This window comes from Anomaloglossus baeobatrachus, chromosome 6 (assembly GCF_048569485.1).
Source record: "Anomaloglossus baeobatrachus isolate aAnoBae1 chromosome 6, aAnoBae1.hap1, whole genome shotgun sequence".
In the NCBI taxonomy this organism is placed as follows: Eukaryota; Metazoa; Chordata; class Amphibia; order Anura; family Aromobatidae; genus Anomaloglossus; species Anomaloglossus baeobatrachus.
This window is the reverse complement of record NC_134358.1, coordinates 561,575,047-561,594,121: the sequence shown is the minus strand read 5'-3', so window position 1 is coordinate 561,594,121 and position 19,075 is coordinate 561,575,047. Positions and strand designations below refer to the sequence as shown.

At 44.3% G+C, this 19,075-nt stretch overlaps 1 protein-coding gene across 2 annotated transcripts in view; it reads left to right on the top strand.

Moving 5' to 3' along the window:
• CTDSPL (CTD small phosphatase like) overlaps positions 1-19,075 on the top strand; it is a 60,398-nt gene that overhangs the window by 22,088 nt on the left and 19,235 nt on the right. Inside the window, exons 2-5 of one of the 2 annotated variants that reach the window (XM_075315730.1) lie at positions 13,246-13,406; positions 13,527-13,559; positions 17,435-17,536; positions 18,131-18,187. In XM_075315730.1, the coding sequence (XP_075171845.1) occupies positions 13,246-13,406; positions 13,527-13,559; positions 17,435-17,536; positions 18,131-18,187 (353 nt within the window). The remainder of the gene's footprint in view (positions 1-13,245; positions 13,407-13,526; positions 13,560-17,434; positions 17,537-18,130; positions 18,188-19,075) is intronic. The other variant, XM_075315732.1, reaches the window with a different exon arrangement.

The following is a 19,075-nucleotide window of genomic DNA, read 5'->3' as shown; positions in this document are numbered from 1 at the left end:
GGTAAATATAAATAGCGATGAGGAGCCGGCATCAGCTCTAGATATAGGCAAAATCCCCCTCCGGTCTCTGCCGCCACAAGTGCCTACACCAGGGCATTCACAATCAATAATGGTCCCTCCTAATGAATCACGTCGGAAATCCGCATTATGATCTAATCCTGCCAGGTATTTTCCTTGTGCCAAGCCTGGCAGAGCTGCAGGGTTCAATGCCATCATAAAAAGCTTTATAGAAAACCACATCCTCTGTGCAGAGCTGTGAACTTCCCAAATAAAGGGGCAGTGTCGTGCCGCTACGTGGTACCGCACATCGTGGGCACGGCCGTCTCTGTCCAGCTGCAGACCTTTACATCCAGGTCTTTATTTTTTGCTCCATTGCATTTAGAAAAAAAACGAAGAAACTTTGCAAATAGTATTTATTAATCTCCTACCGTTTTGTGTACACAGCTTCTATGCAGATCCATGCACCAAAGATGAATGCCGTTGTGGTCACTGGTTACAGATTACTCTTTATATCACTTCTGACGTTAGTCTTCTCCCTAAAATATACATCTTTTCATAGCCATGTTAGTTTTAAGAGGTGGAGTAGACCTGGACACGTAGGCTAAAGCATAGGGGGAGAGACTGGCGTGACAGGGAAGGTCCACTGAGGTCTCAACCCGCAGTTGTAGCTGAATGGACATGTTCCTACAATTTTTAGTTTTGGATGAGAAAGACTCAAAGAGGAGACTTCATCTTAGAGAAATGTCTTCTTGGACTGCAGGAGATGCTTTGGGTCAGGGGTTAGGGCGATCAGAACATCTTCACAGAGAAGGTCCACTGAAGTCTCAACCCGCAGCGCCACCTGCAGCTGGATGGATATCTTTATACAATTTTTAATTTTGGATGAGAAAGATACAAAAAGGAGACTTCATCTCTTATAGAAATTGTCAGCTCAGACTGCAGGAGATGTTTTGGGTCATGGGTTGGTGTGGGTGGGGGGGTGGTACAGCTTCACAGGGAAGGTCCACTGAAGTTTCAACCCGCAGCTCAATGGATATGTTCCTACAATTTAATTTTGGATGAGAAAGGTACAAAGAGGAGACTTACAGAAATGTCCTCTCGGACTGTAGGAGATGCTTTTGGTCGTGTGTTAGGGCTCTGAGCTTCACAGGGAAGGTCCACTGAAGTCTCAACCCGCAGCTGAATGACACGTTCCTACAATTTTTAATTTTGGATGAAGCTACAAAGAGGAGACTTCATCTTACAGAAATGTCCTCTTAGACTGCAGAAGACTCTTTGGGTTGTTGGTTAGGGCGATCAGAACAGCTTTACAGGGAAGGTCCAATGAAGTCTCAACCCGGAGCTCCACCTGCAAGTGAATGGACATGTTCCTACAATTTTTAATTTTGCATGACAAATATATAAAAATGAGATTTCATCTCTTAATGAAATGTCAGCCTGAACTGTAGGACATGCTTTTTGTCGTGGATTAGGGTGCGAAGAGCAACTTCATATTGAAGGTCCACTAAAGTCTGAACCCGCAGCTCCACCTGCAGCTGAACGGACATGTTCCTACAATTTAATTTTGGATGAGAAGGGTACAAAAAAGTTACTTCATCTCTTATAGAAATTGTCAGCTCAGACTGCAGGAGATGTTTTGGGTCATGGGTTGAGGGGGGGGGGGGGGGGGGGGGGGGAACAGCTTCACAGGGAAGGTCCACTGAAGTTTCAACCCGCAGCTCAATGGACATGTTCCTACAATTTGATTTTGGATGAGAAAGATACAAAGGAGACTTATAGAAATGTCCTCTTGGACTGCAGGAGATGCTTTTTGTCGTGTGTTAGGGCTCTGAGCTTCATAGGGAAGGTTCACTGAAGTCTCAACCCGCAGCTGAAAGACACATTCCTACAATTTAATTTTGGATGAAGCTGCAAAGAGGAGACTTCATCTTACAGAAATGTTTTCTTGAACTACAGAAGTCTCTTTGGGTTGTTGGTTAGGGCGATCAGAACAGCTTTACAAGAAAGGTCCAATGAAGTCTCAACCCGCAGCTCCACCTGCAAGTGAATGGACTTGTTCCTATAATTTTTAATTTTGCATGGCAAATATACAAAAATGAGACTTAATCTCTTAAAGAAATATCAGCTTACACTGTAGGACATACTTTTGGTCATGGATTAGGGTGCGGAGAGCAACTTCACAGGGAACGTCCACTGAAGTCTCAACCCGCAGCTCCACCTGCAGCTGAACGGACATGTCCCTACAATTGAATTTTGGATGAGAAGGATACCAAAAGGAGACTTCATCTCTCACAGAAATGTCCTCTTGGACTGCAGGAGACTCTTTGGGTCGTGGGTTAGGGCACAGAGACCAGCTTCACAGGGAAGGTCCACTGAATCTCAACATGCACCTGAACGGACATGTTTCTACAATTTTAATTTTGGATGAGAAAGATACAATTAGGAGACTTCATCTCTTAAAGAAATATCAGCTCTGACTGCAGGAGACTCTTTGGGTCATGGCTTACGGTGATGAGAGCAGCTTTACAGGGAAGGTCCACTGAAGTCTCAACCCACAGCTCCAGTTGCAGCTAAATGTATTTTTCTCATCCAAAATTAAATTGTAGGAGCATGCCCAAAGAAGAGACTTCATCTCTCACAGAAATGTCCTCTTGGACTGCAGGAGACTCTTTGGGTCATGGGTTAGGGCGCTCAGAGCAGTTTCAAAGGGAAGGTCCACTTAAGTCTCAAACTGCAGCTGAACGGACCTGTTCCTACAATGTAATTTTGGATGAGAAAGCTACAAAGTGGAGACTTCATCCTACAGAAATGTCCTCTTGAACTACAGGAGATGCTTTGGGTCATGGGTTAGGGTGCAGAGAGCAGGAAAGGTCCATTGAAGTCTCAACCTGCAGCTGAACAGACATATTGCTACAATTTAATTTTGGATGCAAAAGAGGAGACTTAATTTCTCACAGAAATGTCAGTTCGGACTGCAGGAGACTATTTGGGTTGTGGGTTAGGGCGCGGAGAGCAGCTTCACAGGGAAGGTCCACTGGTCTCAACTCGCAGATGAATGGGCATTTTCCTACAATGTAATTTTGTATGAGAAAGAAGAGACTTAATCTCACATAAATGTCAGCTCTGACTGCAGGAGATGCTTGGGGTCATGGGTTAGGACGCGGAGAGCAGCAGCTATACAGGGAAGGTCCACTGAAGTTGCAACCCGCAACTCTGCCTGTAGATGGACATGTTCCTACACTTTTAATTTTGGTTTAGAAAGATACAAAGAAGAGACTTCATCTCACAGAAATGTCAGCTAGGACTGCAGGAGATACTTTGAATTGTGGATTAGGGCAAAAAGACGCTTCATAGGGAAGGTCCACTGAAGTCTCAATCCGCAGCTCCACCTGCAGCTGAATGTATCTTTCTCATACAAAATTAAATAGTAGGAACATGCACAAAGAGTACACTTCATCTCTCACAGAAATGTCCTCTCGGGTGGTGGAAGACGCTTTGGGTCATGGGTTATGGCACGAAGAGCAGCTTCACAGGGAAGGCCCACCGAGCCCAGAGCCTGCAGCTCCACAAGTGGGGAATAGATACTGTCATACAAAACCACTTTTTTGCGAGTAATAATAAATATGTAGCCGTTTCCTCATATTATCTTTTCCTTTTTAAGGATGTGTTTTTAGAAGATTTCTAAAAATATGAATAAGTGCTTGTTTCCGAGAAAGGCAGAAGTAGCCGCGATTAAGGAACCACCCGATCGCCCCTCGTGTTTAGGGCTCACAGCGATCAGAGTATAGATGGGAGTTTCTGCCCTTGAGCCGTGATTTTCGGTAAACGGCCACGGGGCAAAGCTGTGTAATATCCACTCCCTGCAGAATTGATTTTTCCATTATTTATAGACAGATCCCTTAATATGTGTAATCGCCTTCACATCCTCTGTTGTACATAAAAAATACGCTGTTGTTTTGGACCCTTTGTTGTATTTGGCTCTGATAAAACTTCCATTGTGCGGATTCCCTGCGTTATTAGTGAATTTTCCAATGCAGAAAAATGCACTTCTTTTATATATATATATATATATATATATATATATATATATATATATATATATATATATATATATATATATATATATATATATATATATATATATATATATATATATATATATATATATATATATATATATATATATATATATATATATATATAATATATATATATAATATATATAATATATATATGTGTGTGTGTGTGTGTGTCAGGGCTGTGGAGTCGGTAAGCCAAACCTTCGACTCCGACTCCTCAAATTCTCTTGCACCGACTCCGGCTCCGGCTCCGACTCCTACATATATTGCTTATAGTTAGGTGAAAAATTTATTGTAGTACATGAATATGTGTATGTGAACATCAGACATTTAATAATTTTTATGATACAATAATCAAGATATTTGGATAGAACATAAAATATATTTATTGGAATACAACTTTAGAACACAAAAAACTGTAATAAATTGTAAATATGTAATACACTATGTAATATACAGTAGATTACATATATATCTTGTGTGTGTGTATATACACTGTATATATATATATATTATATATATTACATATTTACAATTTATTAGTTTTTTTGTGTTCTAAAGTTGTATTCCAATAAATATTTTATGTTCTATCCAAATATCTTGATTATTGTATCATAAAAACAATTAAATGTCTGATGTTCACATTGTACTACAATAAATTTTTCACTTAAATATAAGCATTATACTAAATGTTGTTATTTAGTAAAATATTCAGCACATTCTGCATTGCACTCCTGTCCCCAATTTATTATATATTTTAGGAGTCGGAGTCGGTGCATTTTATACCGACTCCGACTCCGACTCCGACTCCACCAAAATGAGCTCCGACTCCGACTCCGACTCCACGACTCCGACTCCGACTCCACAGCCCTGGTGTGTGTGTGTGTGTGTATATATATATGTGTATGTGTGTATATATTTACATATACATTATTATATTATATGTATGTATGTGTATGTATGTACATATATATATGTGTGTGTATGTATCTACAGTTAGGTCCAGAAATCTTTGGACAGTGACACAATTTTGGCGAGTTGGGCTCTGCATGCCACCACATTGGATTTGAAATGAAACCTCTACAACAGAATTCAAGTGCAGATTGTAACGTTTAATTTGAAGGTTTGAACAAAAATATCTGATAGAAATTGTAGGAATTGTCACATTTCTTTACAAACACTCCACATTTTAAGCTGCTTTCACACCTCCGGTTTCTGCAATGCGGCACAATACGGCACTTTGCAGGAAAATCGCAACCGTTTTTTTTTTTTGCTGCCGGTTGCGTTTTTTCTGCATAGACTTTAATTAGTGCCGCATGGGCTCGTGTTCGGTCCGGTTTTTGCCGCATGCAGCAGATTTAGCCGATGCGGCGGCCGGATGGAACGTTGCCTGGCACATTTTTTCGTGCGGCAAAAAAACCTGCATCGCGCCGCATTTGGCCGATGCGGTGCATTTTTCAATGCATTCCTATGGAGGCCGGATGCGGCGCGATGCGGCAAAAAACGCATCCGGCTGCCGCATGCGGTTTTTGCCACTGCGCATGCTCAGTAGCATGCCGCAAGCGGCAAAAACCGGACGGGCCGCATGGGAAAAACTTATGCAAAGGATGCGGTGTTTTCACCGCATCCGTTGCATAGCTTGCACAGCCGGATTGAGCCGCACAGCTCAAGCCGGATGTGTGAAAGCAGCCTTAGGCTGGTTTCACACTACGTCTTTTTAACATCCGTTGAAAACGTTTTTTTAACGGAAGTACGGATCCTGCTTTTACAGCAAATAACGTATGCAAACGCATATGTTATTTTGCAGGATCCTGCAGTGGATGTTTCGGGGCGGGCATTGTGAGAGAGAGAGAGAGAGAGAGAGAGAGAGACTGACTGACTGACTGACTGGTTCTGGCCATGCTCGGTCCAAAAGCAGGATCCTGTCTATCAGCATGCAACGTTCACCTGCGTTTGCGTGCGTTATAGTCAGGATCCAGCAATTTGCAGTATTTGGACGGAGCTCAAAAACGCTACATGTTGCGTTTTTGAAACATGTTAAAATAACGCAAAAGGACGGATCCTGCGTGTAACGGACGCAAACGCAGGTGGACGCGAGTCCATTGAAAATGCATTGACATGAAAACGGATTTGCACAGGATCCGTACTTCCGTTAAAAAAACGTTTTTGACGGATGTTAAAAAGACGTAGTGTGAAACCAGCCTTAGGAGGTCAAAAGTAATTGGACAAATAAACCAAACCCAAACAAAATATTTTTATTTTCAATATTTTGTTGCGAATCCTTTGGAGGCAATCACTGCCTTAAGTCTGGAACCCATGGACATCACCAAACGCTGGGTTTCCTCCTTCTTAATGCTTTGCCAGGCCTTTACAGCCGCAGCCTTCAGGTCTTGCTTGTTTGTGGGTCTTTCCGTCTTAAGTCTGGATTTGAGCAAGTGAAATGCATGCTCAATTGGGTTAAGATCTGGTGATTGACTTGGCCATTGCAGAATGTTCCACTTTTTTGCACTCATGAACTCCTGGGTAGCTTTGGCTGTATGCTTGTGGTCATTGTCCATCTGTACTATGAAGCGCCGTCCGATCAACTTTGCGGCATTTGGCTGAATCCGAGATGAAAGTATATCCCGGTACACTTCAGAATTCATCCGGCTACTCTTGTCTGCTGTTATGTCATCAATAAACACAAGTGACCCAGTGCCATTGAAAGCCATGCATGCCCATGCCATCACGTTGCCTCCACCATGTTTTACAGAGGATGTGGTGTGCCTTGGATCATGTGCCGCTCCCTTTCTTCTCCAAACTTTTTTCTTCCCATCATTCTGGTACAGGTTGATCTTTGTCTCATCTGTCCATAGAATACTTTTCCAGAACTGAGCTGGCTTCATGAGGTGTTTTTCAGCAAATGTAACTCTGGCCTGTCTATTTTTGGAATTGATGAATGGTTTGCATCTAGATGTGAACCCTTTGTATTTACTTTCATGGAGTCTTCTCTTTACTGTTGACTTAGAGACAGATACACCTACTTCACTGAGAGTGTTCTGGACTTCAGTTGATGTTGTGAACGGGTTCTTCTTCACCAAAGAAAGTATGCGGCGATCATCCACCACTGTTGTCATCCGTGGATGCCCAGGCCTTTTTGAGTTCCCAAGCTCACCAGTCAATTCCTTTTTTCTCAGAATGTACCCGACTGTTGATTTTGCTACTCCAAGCATGTCTGCTATCTCTCTGATGGATTTTTTCTTTTTTTTTCAGCCTCAGGATGTTCTGCTTCACCTCAATTGAGAGTTCCTTAGACCGCATGTTGTCTGGTCACAGCAACAGCTTCCAAATGCAAAACCACACACCTGTAATCAACCCCAGACCTTTTAACTACTTCATTGATTACAGGTTAACGAGGGAGACGCCTTCAGAGTTAATTGCAGCCCTTAGAGTCCCTTCTCCAATTACTTTTGGTCCCTTGAAAAAGAGGAGGCTATGCATTACAGAGCTATGATTCCTAAACCCTTTCTCCGATTTGGATGTGAAAACTCTCATATTGCAGCTGGGAGTGTGCACTTTCAGCCCATATTATATATAGAATTGTATTTCTGAACATGTTTTTGTAAACAGCTAAAATAACAAAACTTGTGTCACTGTCCAAAAATTTGTGGACCTAACTGTATATATATATATATATATATATATATATATATATGTGTGTGTGTATATATATAGTGTATGTAGATATATATAATAGCTCTAAACTTGCAGCTCCATGAGCCGACTATGGAAATCCCCGAATAATAAAAGAAAATGTCTCAACCTTCAGAATCTGCGTACACTGTTGCCTTCTCCAGGTACTTTCCATTTCAGGGCATATTCACATGTTGCATTTTTGCTGCTTTTTTTTTTTTTTTTTTTTTTTTTAAATGCATATTATTTTACAGTCCAGCAAAAGCGATGAGATGGGAAAGTGGGGCTGGGGCAGCACACACAATCCTCACTTTTGCTTGTGGTTGTTGTGTTGGGCGCTGACATTAATATTTCATGCGGCGTTCTCCTGGGTGAGCTTTACGCTCTCTCCATTTAGAAGCGATGCATTATAAGTGAGGCCGCACCATAATACCGGAGTGAGATATGTAGGCGAGGATACTGAGGACGAGCCCCGCGGCCTTAATAGTGTCTATTATCTGTAAATAATTGATAAGGCTGCTTTCACACTACGTTTTTTTTAACATCCATCATGAATGTTTTTTTAACGCAAAAACGGATCCAGTGCAAATGCGTTTTCATTTCAATGCATTTGCAATGGACTCACGTCAACATGCGTTCACCTGCGTTTGTGTGTGTTATAGTGAGGATCCAGCGACTTGCAGTTTTTTAACTTTTTACAAAAACGCTACTTGTAGCGTTTTTGAGCTGCGTCCAAATACTGCAAATTGCTGGATCCTGACTAAACAGCACGCAAACGCATGTGAACGCTGGCATGCTGATAGACAGGATCTTGCTTGCTCTACTGAGCATGCCCAGAAACCAGCCTCGGGTGATCAGTCCCTCTCTCCCCCTCCCTCCCTCTCTCCCCCTCCCTCCCTCTCTCCCCCTCCCTCCCTCTCTCCCCCTCCCTCCCTCTCTCCCCCTCCCTCCCTCTCTCCCCCTCCCTCCCTCTCTCCCCCTCCCTCCCTCTTTCCCCCTCCCTCCCTCTCTCCCCCTCCCTCCCTCTCTCCCCCTCCCTCCCTCTCTCCCCCTGCCTGAGAGTGGAGGACGCTCATAATCAAGGTAAATATCGGGTAACCGCGGTCTTAGTTACCCGATGTTTACCTTGGTTACATGTGCAGTGAGCAGGCACCTGCAGACGCTCGTAACCAATGGAAATATCGGGTATCCAAGCAAGTTACCCGATATTTACCTTGGTTACCAGCGTCCGCAGCAATCAGATGTCAGCTCCCAGTCTTTCACGTTCAGTTCCCCTCACTCCTGATCACATGACTCCAATGCCCGCCCATAAACTTAAAGTGACAGGATCCTGCAAAATAACACTTGCGTTTGGATGCGTTTTTCTTTGCAAAAACAGGATCCACTTTTGCAGCAAAAAACATTCATGACGCATGTTACAAAAGCGTAGTGTGAAAGCCGCCTAATAAAGAGATTCTGCAACATCTGGAACATGTAAAAAAAAAAAAAAAATATTTCAGAAGATGAGAGAAGTCATTTGCCAGTTGTTCAGGCTGCACTCCAAAGGAAACAGAAAAAAAACACTGAGGGAAGAATCCTGGTTCCTGTAGCTGCCACTAGGGGGAGCTCTGGTACTGACTATACCGGTTGTAATGCTCACTGCTGGAGATGGTAAGGTGGAGAGCAGGAGTTGACCCACTGGACCACAGGGGGAACCCGGACTTACCCTTTAGTGGGAAGGACTTGACTAAGCGCCCACTGTGAGGCAGATGCCAGGTGCTGCTCCCAGTGACTGGGTCTGTGGCAGCTGACCCTCATGGCTGGGACAGACACAGGACAAACGGGCAAAGTCTGTAGTGCAGCAAAGACCACCGGGAAGTCTGAGGCAGATGGCACGGCGGGTGTGGACACACATTCACTAGTAAAGCTGGGACCACCAGGGCAGATGGCACGGCCAGTAAGGACACAGTACACTGTAATTGGAAGCACAGAGGACAAGGGGACCTGAGAATAGCTGGCTAGGGAACAAACCACTAACTAATTGTGTTGATAAGGCACTTCCCCTAGTGGGAGAGTGCCTAAACTACCCAGTGCCTCTCAGAGATTGGCTGAGAGGCTTGTCCAGGAAATTACGCACTGGCCCTTTAAGTGAAGGGCAGCGGTGCGTGCATGCCCTAGGAGCACTTCCTGGGAGCAGTGTGCACAGCTCCTGGTGGAGAGATATCAAGGGAACAGCAGGGACGCCGTGCAGCATGGTGCGGGCTGGCTGCGGTGGTGAGTGGGGTCTCTGCAGGGACGTCAGTGCTACATTGGGCTTGGGTTATTCTGTCTGCAGTGAGCTCCCCCTAGTGGAGCCTTTTAGTTTATTGACTATACAACTTTGCAAAGAAGAGCATTTGGGGCTCTAATTGGTAATTACAAAGCTCTTATGGATATCAAAATATATGAAGCACAGGATTTACTGTGTCCCAAACAGCGAGCGAAGAGAGACCCCTGGGGTCCTGCGGACTGAATTCCCTAGTCCCTCCTCGCACTACAGGAGCACAGTGACCCAGTGAAGGGTGCCTTTGGATCATGTCACAGTCGCATTAAACTATCGAAGTGTGTAAACGGTTGGGATTGATGCCTCTAGGGTAGCACAGAACCCTCTCTACAGGCTTTATTCTATAGATACCTGCAAATACAGTTCTGGGAATGCTCGCTGTAGAGTTTTGACGCTGGGCAATAAGATGTTAAACAGTCCTGCACAAAGTAGAATTGTCTGGGGCCCTGAGGGATGCAGCTTGTCTGAAGGTTATCCTGGTCAAGGATTGGGGGGAGGCTCCTGCTGCAGCACACAGTCAAAGCAACAGCAAAAAGGAGAGGAAGGATCCAGCACAAATTCCTTGTTGATAAAAAGTTTTTCTTATTCTTTATTGAAGTTTTAAAAGCAAAAACAAAAGGAGACCGAAGATGGGAAACATACATTAAAGCATGGGTGCTCTTAACGCGTTTCGGACTTTAAATAAAAACAAACTAAGTCCTTAATCATAACTTACTTAGTTTGTTTTTATTTAAAGTCCGAAACGCGTTAAGAGCACCCATGCTTTAATGTATGTTTCCCATCTTCGGTCTCCTTTTGTTTTTGCTTTTAAAACTTCAATAAAGAATAAGAAAAACTTTTTATCAACAAGGAATTTGTGCTGGATCCTTCCTCTCCTTTTTGCTGTTGCTTATCCCATGCTGGCGTGGACCTACCAGCGGACCCTTGCACCCTAAGGATTTGAGCAGTTTGGCTAGCAGGTGAGCTGAATCTTTTTCTCCTTTCAGCACACAGTCAAAGCCCTGTTCACTTCCTCTCTGCCTAACCGCTTAGATGCCATAAGCCTTGTTGACCACCGCATCTAAGGAGGTTGAGCTGTTGTGAGCCTGGTGAGTTTCAGTTGAATGTCACAGGTGATACCCGACCCTTATGGAGGGGTCTTCGCTCTGAACCCAATCCATTCACTCTAGAAGACGTAGCCCCCTCAGCAGCCATCTTTTATTTTTATTTCAAATGCACTAGAGGATATAAGAAGAAAAAAATCATTAGTCTTGATTTAAAATCTCCCGTGCTTTGTGTCTGCGGCTTCCACCCAGAGCTGGGGTCTCCCTCTTCTGTTTTTGGAGACCATCCTGGATTTGACAACAAATACTGATGTGTGAACAAGGCCTAATGTCACTGTTGTCAGGACGCTGGATACAATGTTACACATTTGAAGATACAATGTATGTGCATTTAAAGGGATACACACTTTTAGAAGACGTTACTGCAGTCAGGTACCCAAATCTGTGTCTCCCCAGCGGGTGCAGACCCACACCCTCTGGAGTCCCGTTCACTGGCGGCAAGCGGAGATCTTACACCTGGAGCGGGACTGGCTCTCTGAGTATCTCTGGGATCTCGTAGGTTCCTCTTGCAGGGGTGATCCGTGTCCTCACAGGCCCGGCGTGGGCAGATGGGGCCGGGAGTTGGCTCCGGCTCGTTCCGGCCGATGAGTTTTTAATAGACTTGTGGAAAGTGAGCTGCCGAGATCTCACCTTCATCACCCGAGCCAAGAAGACGAGGCCAGAACATACAGGAGTAGTGACACCGCAACACAGGGCATGCTGGGAAACCAACTCACGGGTATCTAATCCTGTGATACTGTCTGCTGAGCCGTATATCTAATCTTCTGTGTGATACTGTCTGCTGAGCTGTGTATCTAATCCTCTCCTGTGTGATACTCTGCTGAGCTGTGTATCTAATCCTATCCTGTGTGTTACTGTCTGCTGAGCTGTGTATCTAATCTTCTGTGTGATACTGTCTGCTGAGTTGTGTATCTAATCCTATCCTGTGTGATACTGTCTGCTGAACCATGTATCTAATCCTCTCCTGTGTGATACTGTCTGCTGAGTTGTGTATCTAATCCTATCCTATATGATACTGTCTGCTGAGCCGTATATCTAATCTTCTGTGTGATACTGTCTGCTGAGCCGTATATCTAATCTTCTGTGTGATACTGTCTGCTGAGCCGTATATCTAATCTTCTGTGTGATACGGTCTGCTGATCTGTGTATCTAATCCTATCCTGTGTGATACCATCTGCTGAGCCGTGTATCTAATCTTGCACCGGGTGCCGCTGTGCGGGGCCTCACGTTGGGGCGCAGCGTCCTCCGGCTCCGCGTTTTTGGAGGCAGTGAGGGAATTTTCCGGCTTCTGTAGAAGAAAGGTCTGTTTGTCGGCCGGGCCCCGGGGACGCGGAGGAATGCCGCACGCGCTGCGCTCCACTTCCTGTCTGTCAGTCCAGCGCAGAGGATCTTGGCAGGTCCCCAAATGTGGAATCTGGGGGTCTGCGTCTCATGGATGGGCCGATCTGCCAGGGTCCGGCCGTACGTGTGAGGACCTGCACCAACCGATCACTGCTCACAGCTGAGGGTTTGCTCCATTGACTGATACAAATCCTTCCAAAGGCACCGGTGACTCTGCCCTATAGAAGTGCTGAGATCTGTGCTTTTTTTTGGGACTCTGCAGACCTGCTGGGAGTTGTAGTTCGTAGGTGTCTAATATTTAGTGATCTCCAACCTGTGGCTGTTGAGACCACTACTCCCAGCCGGCAGTCGGGCACAGATTGGAGCCCCCTTCCCCGTGTTGTGACCCCGGCAGGCGGACCCCGCTCGCTTTCCTTCCTGCTTCCGCTTTGCTGCTTTGTTCATTTCCAGCTGGAAATCTAAATAAATAACGAGGCCGGAGCCGCTAATCGTCAGCGTGAGGCTGCGCCCCCTGATGGCCGCTGACCGCAAGAGCAGGTTCGGAGCCATTAACCCTTGAAGTTCTGAGTCGGCCATCTTTTATAAGGGATAGCAGTCTTGGGTGGCGTCTTAGCAATGCTCAGTGGGAAAACAAACATGCAAATGAGCTCTATCCTAAAAGGAAGGGAGTGCTCGCTGGTGCCACCTAGTGGAGGGAGCGCTCAGTGACTCGTCCCATGACGTCCCTTCTTTTTCTGTCTTTTTCCAGTTTCACAATGCAACATCAGCCTGAAGAAGCCGCGGAGCCGGAGCATCTTCAGCTCCTTATTCTGCTGCTTCCGGAGCTACAGCATCGAGCCGCCCAACGCCAACAACAACACCAGCCCCCTGCCTCCCCCGCTGGTGGAAGAAAATGGCGGCGTCCAGAAGGTAAGCGGCCGCAAAGGTCGAGCGAGCGGAGCCGTCACATCCCGGGGTCCTCCCACTCATCCCCCATTATTTCCAGTAGATCCCATAGTAACCCCGTTTCTTTTTGTTTTTCTCTCATAGGGCGATCAGTCTCCGGTCATTTCCATTCCCAGTGTATGTATTTTTATTTAACCCCCCCTTTTTTATATTCTTTTGTTTTGCTTTTATATCACTTTTTTTTTTTTTTTCTTCATTATTCTTCATCCTCATTCCTTGTTTTAAAAAGTTTAATTACTATTGTAACTTTATTGATCTGTAATGGCGTGAAGTTTTTTTTTTTTTTTTTTTAATCTTGTGATAATGCATATTTTAGGTTTGTAGTGTTGTTTTTTTATATATATATATATATATATATATATATATATATATATATATATATATATATATATATATATATATATATATATATATATATATATATATATATATATTTTTATTATATTACAGCGCCCTCTGTTGGACATGCTCGGGTGCTCTGCTTGTAACTAGTGATGAGTGGGCACTACCATGCTCGGGTGCTCTGCTTGTAACTAGTGATGAGCGGGCACTACCATGCTCGGGTGCTCAGTGCTTGTAACTAGTGATGAGCGGGCACTACCATGCTCGGGTGCTCAGTACTCGTAACTAGTGATGAGCGGGCACTACCATGCTCGGGTGCTCTGCTTGTAACTAGTGATGAGTGGGCACTACCATGCTCGGGTGCTCAGTGCTTGTAACTAGTGATGAGTGGGCACTACCATGCTCGGGTGCTCAGTGCTTGTAACTAGTGATGAGCGGGCACTACCATGCTCGGGTGCTCAGTACTCGTAACTAGTGATGAGCGGGCACTACCATGCTCGGGTGCTCTGTACTCATAACTAGTGATAAGCGGGCACTGCCATGCTCTGGTGCTCGGTACTCGTAACTAGTAATGAGCGAGCATGGATCCCAAGCAATCACTTCTCAGGGAAATCTGTTTTTGTGTTCGGGTTCGACCACCTTAATAAAGGGCTAGGGTGCTGTAAAAGGAAACAAAATGGCGATTAAAGCAAGACAAGTATACTTCCCGAGTTTCTGCTCGGCTGGCACGCTGCTTCCGTGCCTTCTCATTAAACTTTATTTATATTCCCTGCTTCCCTCGCCCACCCTCTGGGACAGAGTCTGTGATTGGTTGCCCTCACACTTGCTGCCTGGGTCCCCCAAAGTGGGGACAGCTGGGGGCTGGTAATCTCAGGCTGTTAAGGCCCATGGTTATTTGGCCCTCCTCAGCCTAAAAATAGCAGCCTGCAACCGCCCCATAATGTGCACACCCATTAAATGTGCCAATCTTGGCACTTATCTGGCTCATCCCAATTGCCCTGAATTGGTGGCAATCTGGGTAATATAGGGGTTAATGACAGCTGTGATTTGTCAAGAGTCACAGCTGCCATGAAGCCCTGGATTAGTAATGGGACAGCTGTCAGAGACCCTCCCTATTATTAATCGTGTAAGTTAAAATAAACAAACACAAAACAGAGGAAAAACCCATTATTTAAAAAAGCAAAACAAAAACCCACCCTCTTTCTTCAATTTATTAACTTCCAAAATACCCCTGCAAATTCGACATAATCAACACCACAACGTCTCATGACAATCCTCCATCTGCTACATCCTGAGGTCGCTGTGCGCGGTCACATTAGATAATGTGGACGATTGCTGCGACCTGCGGGACACATGGACAGAGCTCTGGGAGTGGTAAAGTCAGTGAGTTAACCTGTCACAGCTGTCTGTTCCCATAGTAACCCAGCTGTGACCTCCGGTGAACTAGCCTGAAGTGAACTCTTTGAACTCCATTCCGGTAATCCAGCATTGAGTTCAGTGGTCCTGGATTACCGGATTATTGACTTCAATGGTGCCGGAGTACCTGATTTAAAAGGCACCAATGAACTCCATGCTGGTTTATCGGCACGCATTCCTTTAATCCAGAATTGAATATAATTAAATGAGCTCAGCTGAGGTGCATTCAATGAGTTCAGCTGAGGTTACAGCTGGTGGTTCCCACAGTACCCCAGCTGTGACCTGAGGTGAACTCGCCTCAGGTGAACTCATTGAATTTCATGCCGGATTAGGCAGCGTGTGCACGATGAGTATTTAGTTGCAGAAATTTCTTGTGAAGGGTCTGTCACTCTTGACAGACAGTCCTGTGGTGTTCGGCTGTAGAAGGTCACAGCATTTGGCTGCACAAGCTGCTCCCTGGCGTTCCCTTTTTCCCTGCTTGAGGTTGGAGCACACACAGGGGAAAGCACATAGTGAGATTGACTAAGTGCTAATCCTGTCCATTCCCTATCTAGAGCCCAGTTCTGAGGTCTGGTATCCTGCCCGGCGCATAGGTGCGGAACCTATCGAGGGTGGTCAGGGGAGTCAGGGACCAGCAGTAGGTTTGTTCAGGGGTCACCATCTCCCCCTTCCTCAGACACAGGGTTTCCCTCCCCTGGCACCGTACGATTGATACTTCCCCCATACCTAGCGTGACATTTCTGCACCAAATCTGCATCTCCTGGGAGAAAAGCGCACTAAGAACACAATGCGTTTTTCTGCCAGATGCAGATTTAGTGCAGGGATTTCTGCAACCAAATACTCAATGTGCACACAGCCTAATCTGGTACTCAGACATTGACATCAATTAGTTAATCTGAGGGGAGTTCATTGAGTTCACCTCAGGTGAGTTCAGTACAGCTGGGGTAACGTGGGAACCGACAGCTGTGACCTCAGGTGAACTCACTGACGTCACCGCTCTCACAGCTGCTGCTCTGTCAGTGTGTCCTGGATGCCGCAGTGATCGTTCACGTTTTCTAATGTGACCGTGCACTGCAACCTCTGGATGTAGCAGAGCCGGGATACTTGTGGGAGCTTGTGTGGATGACGTTAGACCTGCAGGGGTGTTTTGGGGGTTAATAAATCTGAGAAAGGGGATGTTTTTTTGTTTTATTAAAAAAAAAAAAAAATCTCGTAGACACCTACTCATTAGTACTGCAGGGAGTCGGGGCACCTGTTATAATGATAATTTAAGATTTTTTTTTTTTTTTTTTATACAAATCACAGCTGTTTCACCCGGATTTCAATTGTACCAGGGCGATGAGCCGGGAAAGCGCCAGAATTGGCGCATCTAATGGATGCGCCAATTCTGAGGTGGCTGCGGGCTGCTCTTTTTTTGGATGGGAGGAAGGAATAACCATGGGCCTCACCAACCTGAGAATACCAGCCCCCAACTGTCTAGTTAATCTTGGGTGGATATCAAAATGGGGGGGAGGGGGGGTCCAATGCCTTAAAAAAAAATGTTATTGAAATAAAAACAACCCCCCCTTTCCCCATGGGGTCCCTAGTACTTTCATACACAGCCAGGATAAAGCACACATCTGGGGGCTGCAGCCTCTAGCTATCTGCTTTATCTGCCCTGGGTACCAAAATACAGCGGACCACACTTTTTTTTTTTTCCTTTTTCCCCAGTTATTTATTTTTACACTTCAGTTTAAGGACCCAGACAGCTCATGTGAGGGCAGCAAATCACAGATGCAGGCACAGAAGGTGGGGGACAGTCTGACTGCAACCAATCACAGACTCTGTTACAGAGGGTAGGTGGGGGAAGCAGGGAATATTCATAATGTTTAATGAGTGGACCCGGAAGTAGTGTGACAGCCGCGCAGAAACTTTGTAAGTATCGTTGTCCTGCTTCCTTACAAGCACCATTTTCTATCTCTAATGTTCGGACCCCATAGACTTCGGGGTCTTGGCTCAAGTTTGGGTCAAATATGGTAACAAATTGGAATTTTTTTTTTCGCCCCAAGTCCAGCCAGACTTGGTGGCCCTGAAAATTTTCTGGTTTGCCTTGTATAGGATTAGAGGTGTCTGTATTATTTATTTACCGGCCTGTATATACAGATGATTTGATGTATTCATCCACTCACCCGCCGTCTGTGACCGCCTCCGCTAATCTACTCTGTTCTGCCTTTTGTGCCTTATATTCCTTGTAGCTACCCACAAAATTTCTCCTCCCAGAACTGAAAGTGTACGACTATGGAAAGAAGTGTGTGGTCATTGACCTGGACGAGACCCTGGTGCACAGTTCATTTAAGGTATGGGTGGTCTCTACCACGTGCTGCCCCCGTCTGCCGCCCACCTCCTGTCCTCCCATCATATAACGCCTCTGACCATGGAGGGTATTGTCTAATGAGCTGGGTCTAAGTTTTGTGCTCGTCTTCCACTTCTAATCCCCTCTCTATCCCTGTATTCTGCCCAGGGACCCCCAGGAAGGAGGGGTGAAATACAGGAGCTTTTCTTCATGTTATCATCCCCCTATCAAGCTTAGCCTATTCCAGCAACTTACTGGGGTCACTGTGTGGGGAGGGGATGGCAGTAGTAAGAGGAGTGATAACATGAACAAAAGCTCCTGTACTTTTTTTTTTGTGTGTGATACAATGTAAAATATATATATATATATATATATATATATATATATATATATATGTGTGTGTGTGTATGTATGTATGTATGTATGTATGTATGTATGTATATATGTATATATATATATATATATATATATATATATATATATATATATATATATATATATATATATATATATATATATATATATATATATATATATATAATTAGTATAAATTATTATATAAATTTCTCTTTTAATTGTTTCCTTTTTTTTTCTCCAGCCAATTAATAACGCTGACTTTATTGTCCCAGTTGAAATTGATGGAACAATACATCAGGTAAGGTCATCAGTCATGTCCCGCCCATGAGGTTCTCCATGCCCCGCCCATGAGGAGTGGTCTTCTAAAACGAAACCATTTTTTTTTTAGAATAATAATAATAATAATAATAATAATAATAATAATAATAATAATTATTATTATTTTATTTTTAAGGTTTTTCCTTATAATTGATCCTATTGTGTTTTGTTTCATTTTCTAATATCATTGGTATCTGTTGTTCTATATTTCGTTCATCATCTGTCTCATCAAGAAACAGAAAAACAATGGAGACTTCTTCCGGATCCGTCCATGAAGTTTTGGCTTCTGCCTGGTTCAAGTAATCCAGGATAGGCTGTTCACAGTGTGCCGGGCCTATCCTTGATTACTTGCATTAGGAGGCAGCCATATTGTTCTACTGAAGACCACGGATCGTTCTTTCTACCGTGCTGGACACCCGTGAAGCCTTGCAGTATATTGTATAAGCCACCAAGCAATTACAAAAAACACATACATAATTTTTTCAGACATATATTAAGATTAGCTTAAGATTAACCATTGAATTACTTCCTCCCCCCCAAAAAAAAAATCTAAATAAATAATTAAAATATATATATATGTGTATATAGTATATATAATTTTATAATTTGAGTCACTTCACCTGCCAGAAAAATGAATAAAAAAAGATCAGAAAGTTGTATGCACACCAAAATGGTGATGGACGGACCACCAAAAAAAAAATGCCCTGATGTAGTTTGGAAAAACTCTGGCAACATTCCCCCCCCACCTCCCCCACCAATTTCTACCCACTAGAGCTGGGCGGACTCGCAGAAATCCGCTAAATTTAAAACAAAAAAAAAAAAAAACAGATGCGGTCCGCAAAGCGGTGCCCATATACAGTAAGTCTAT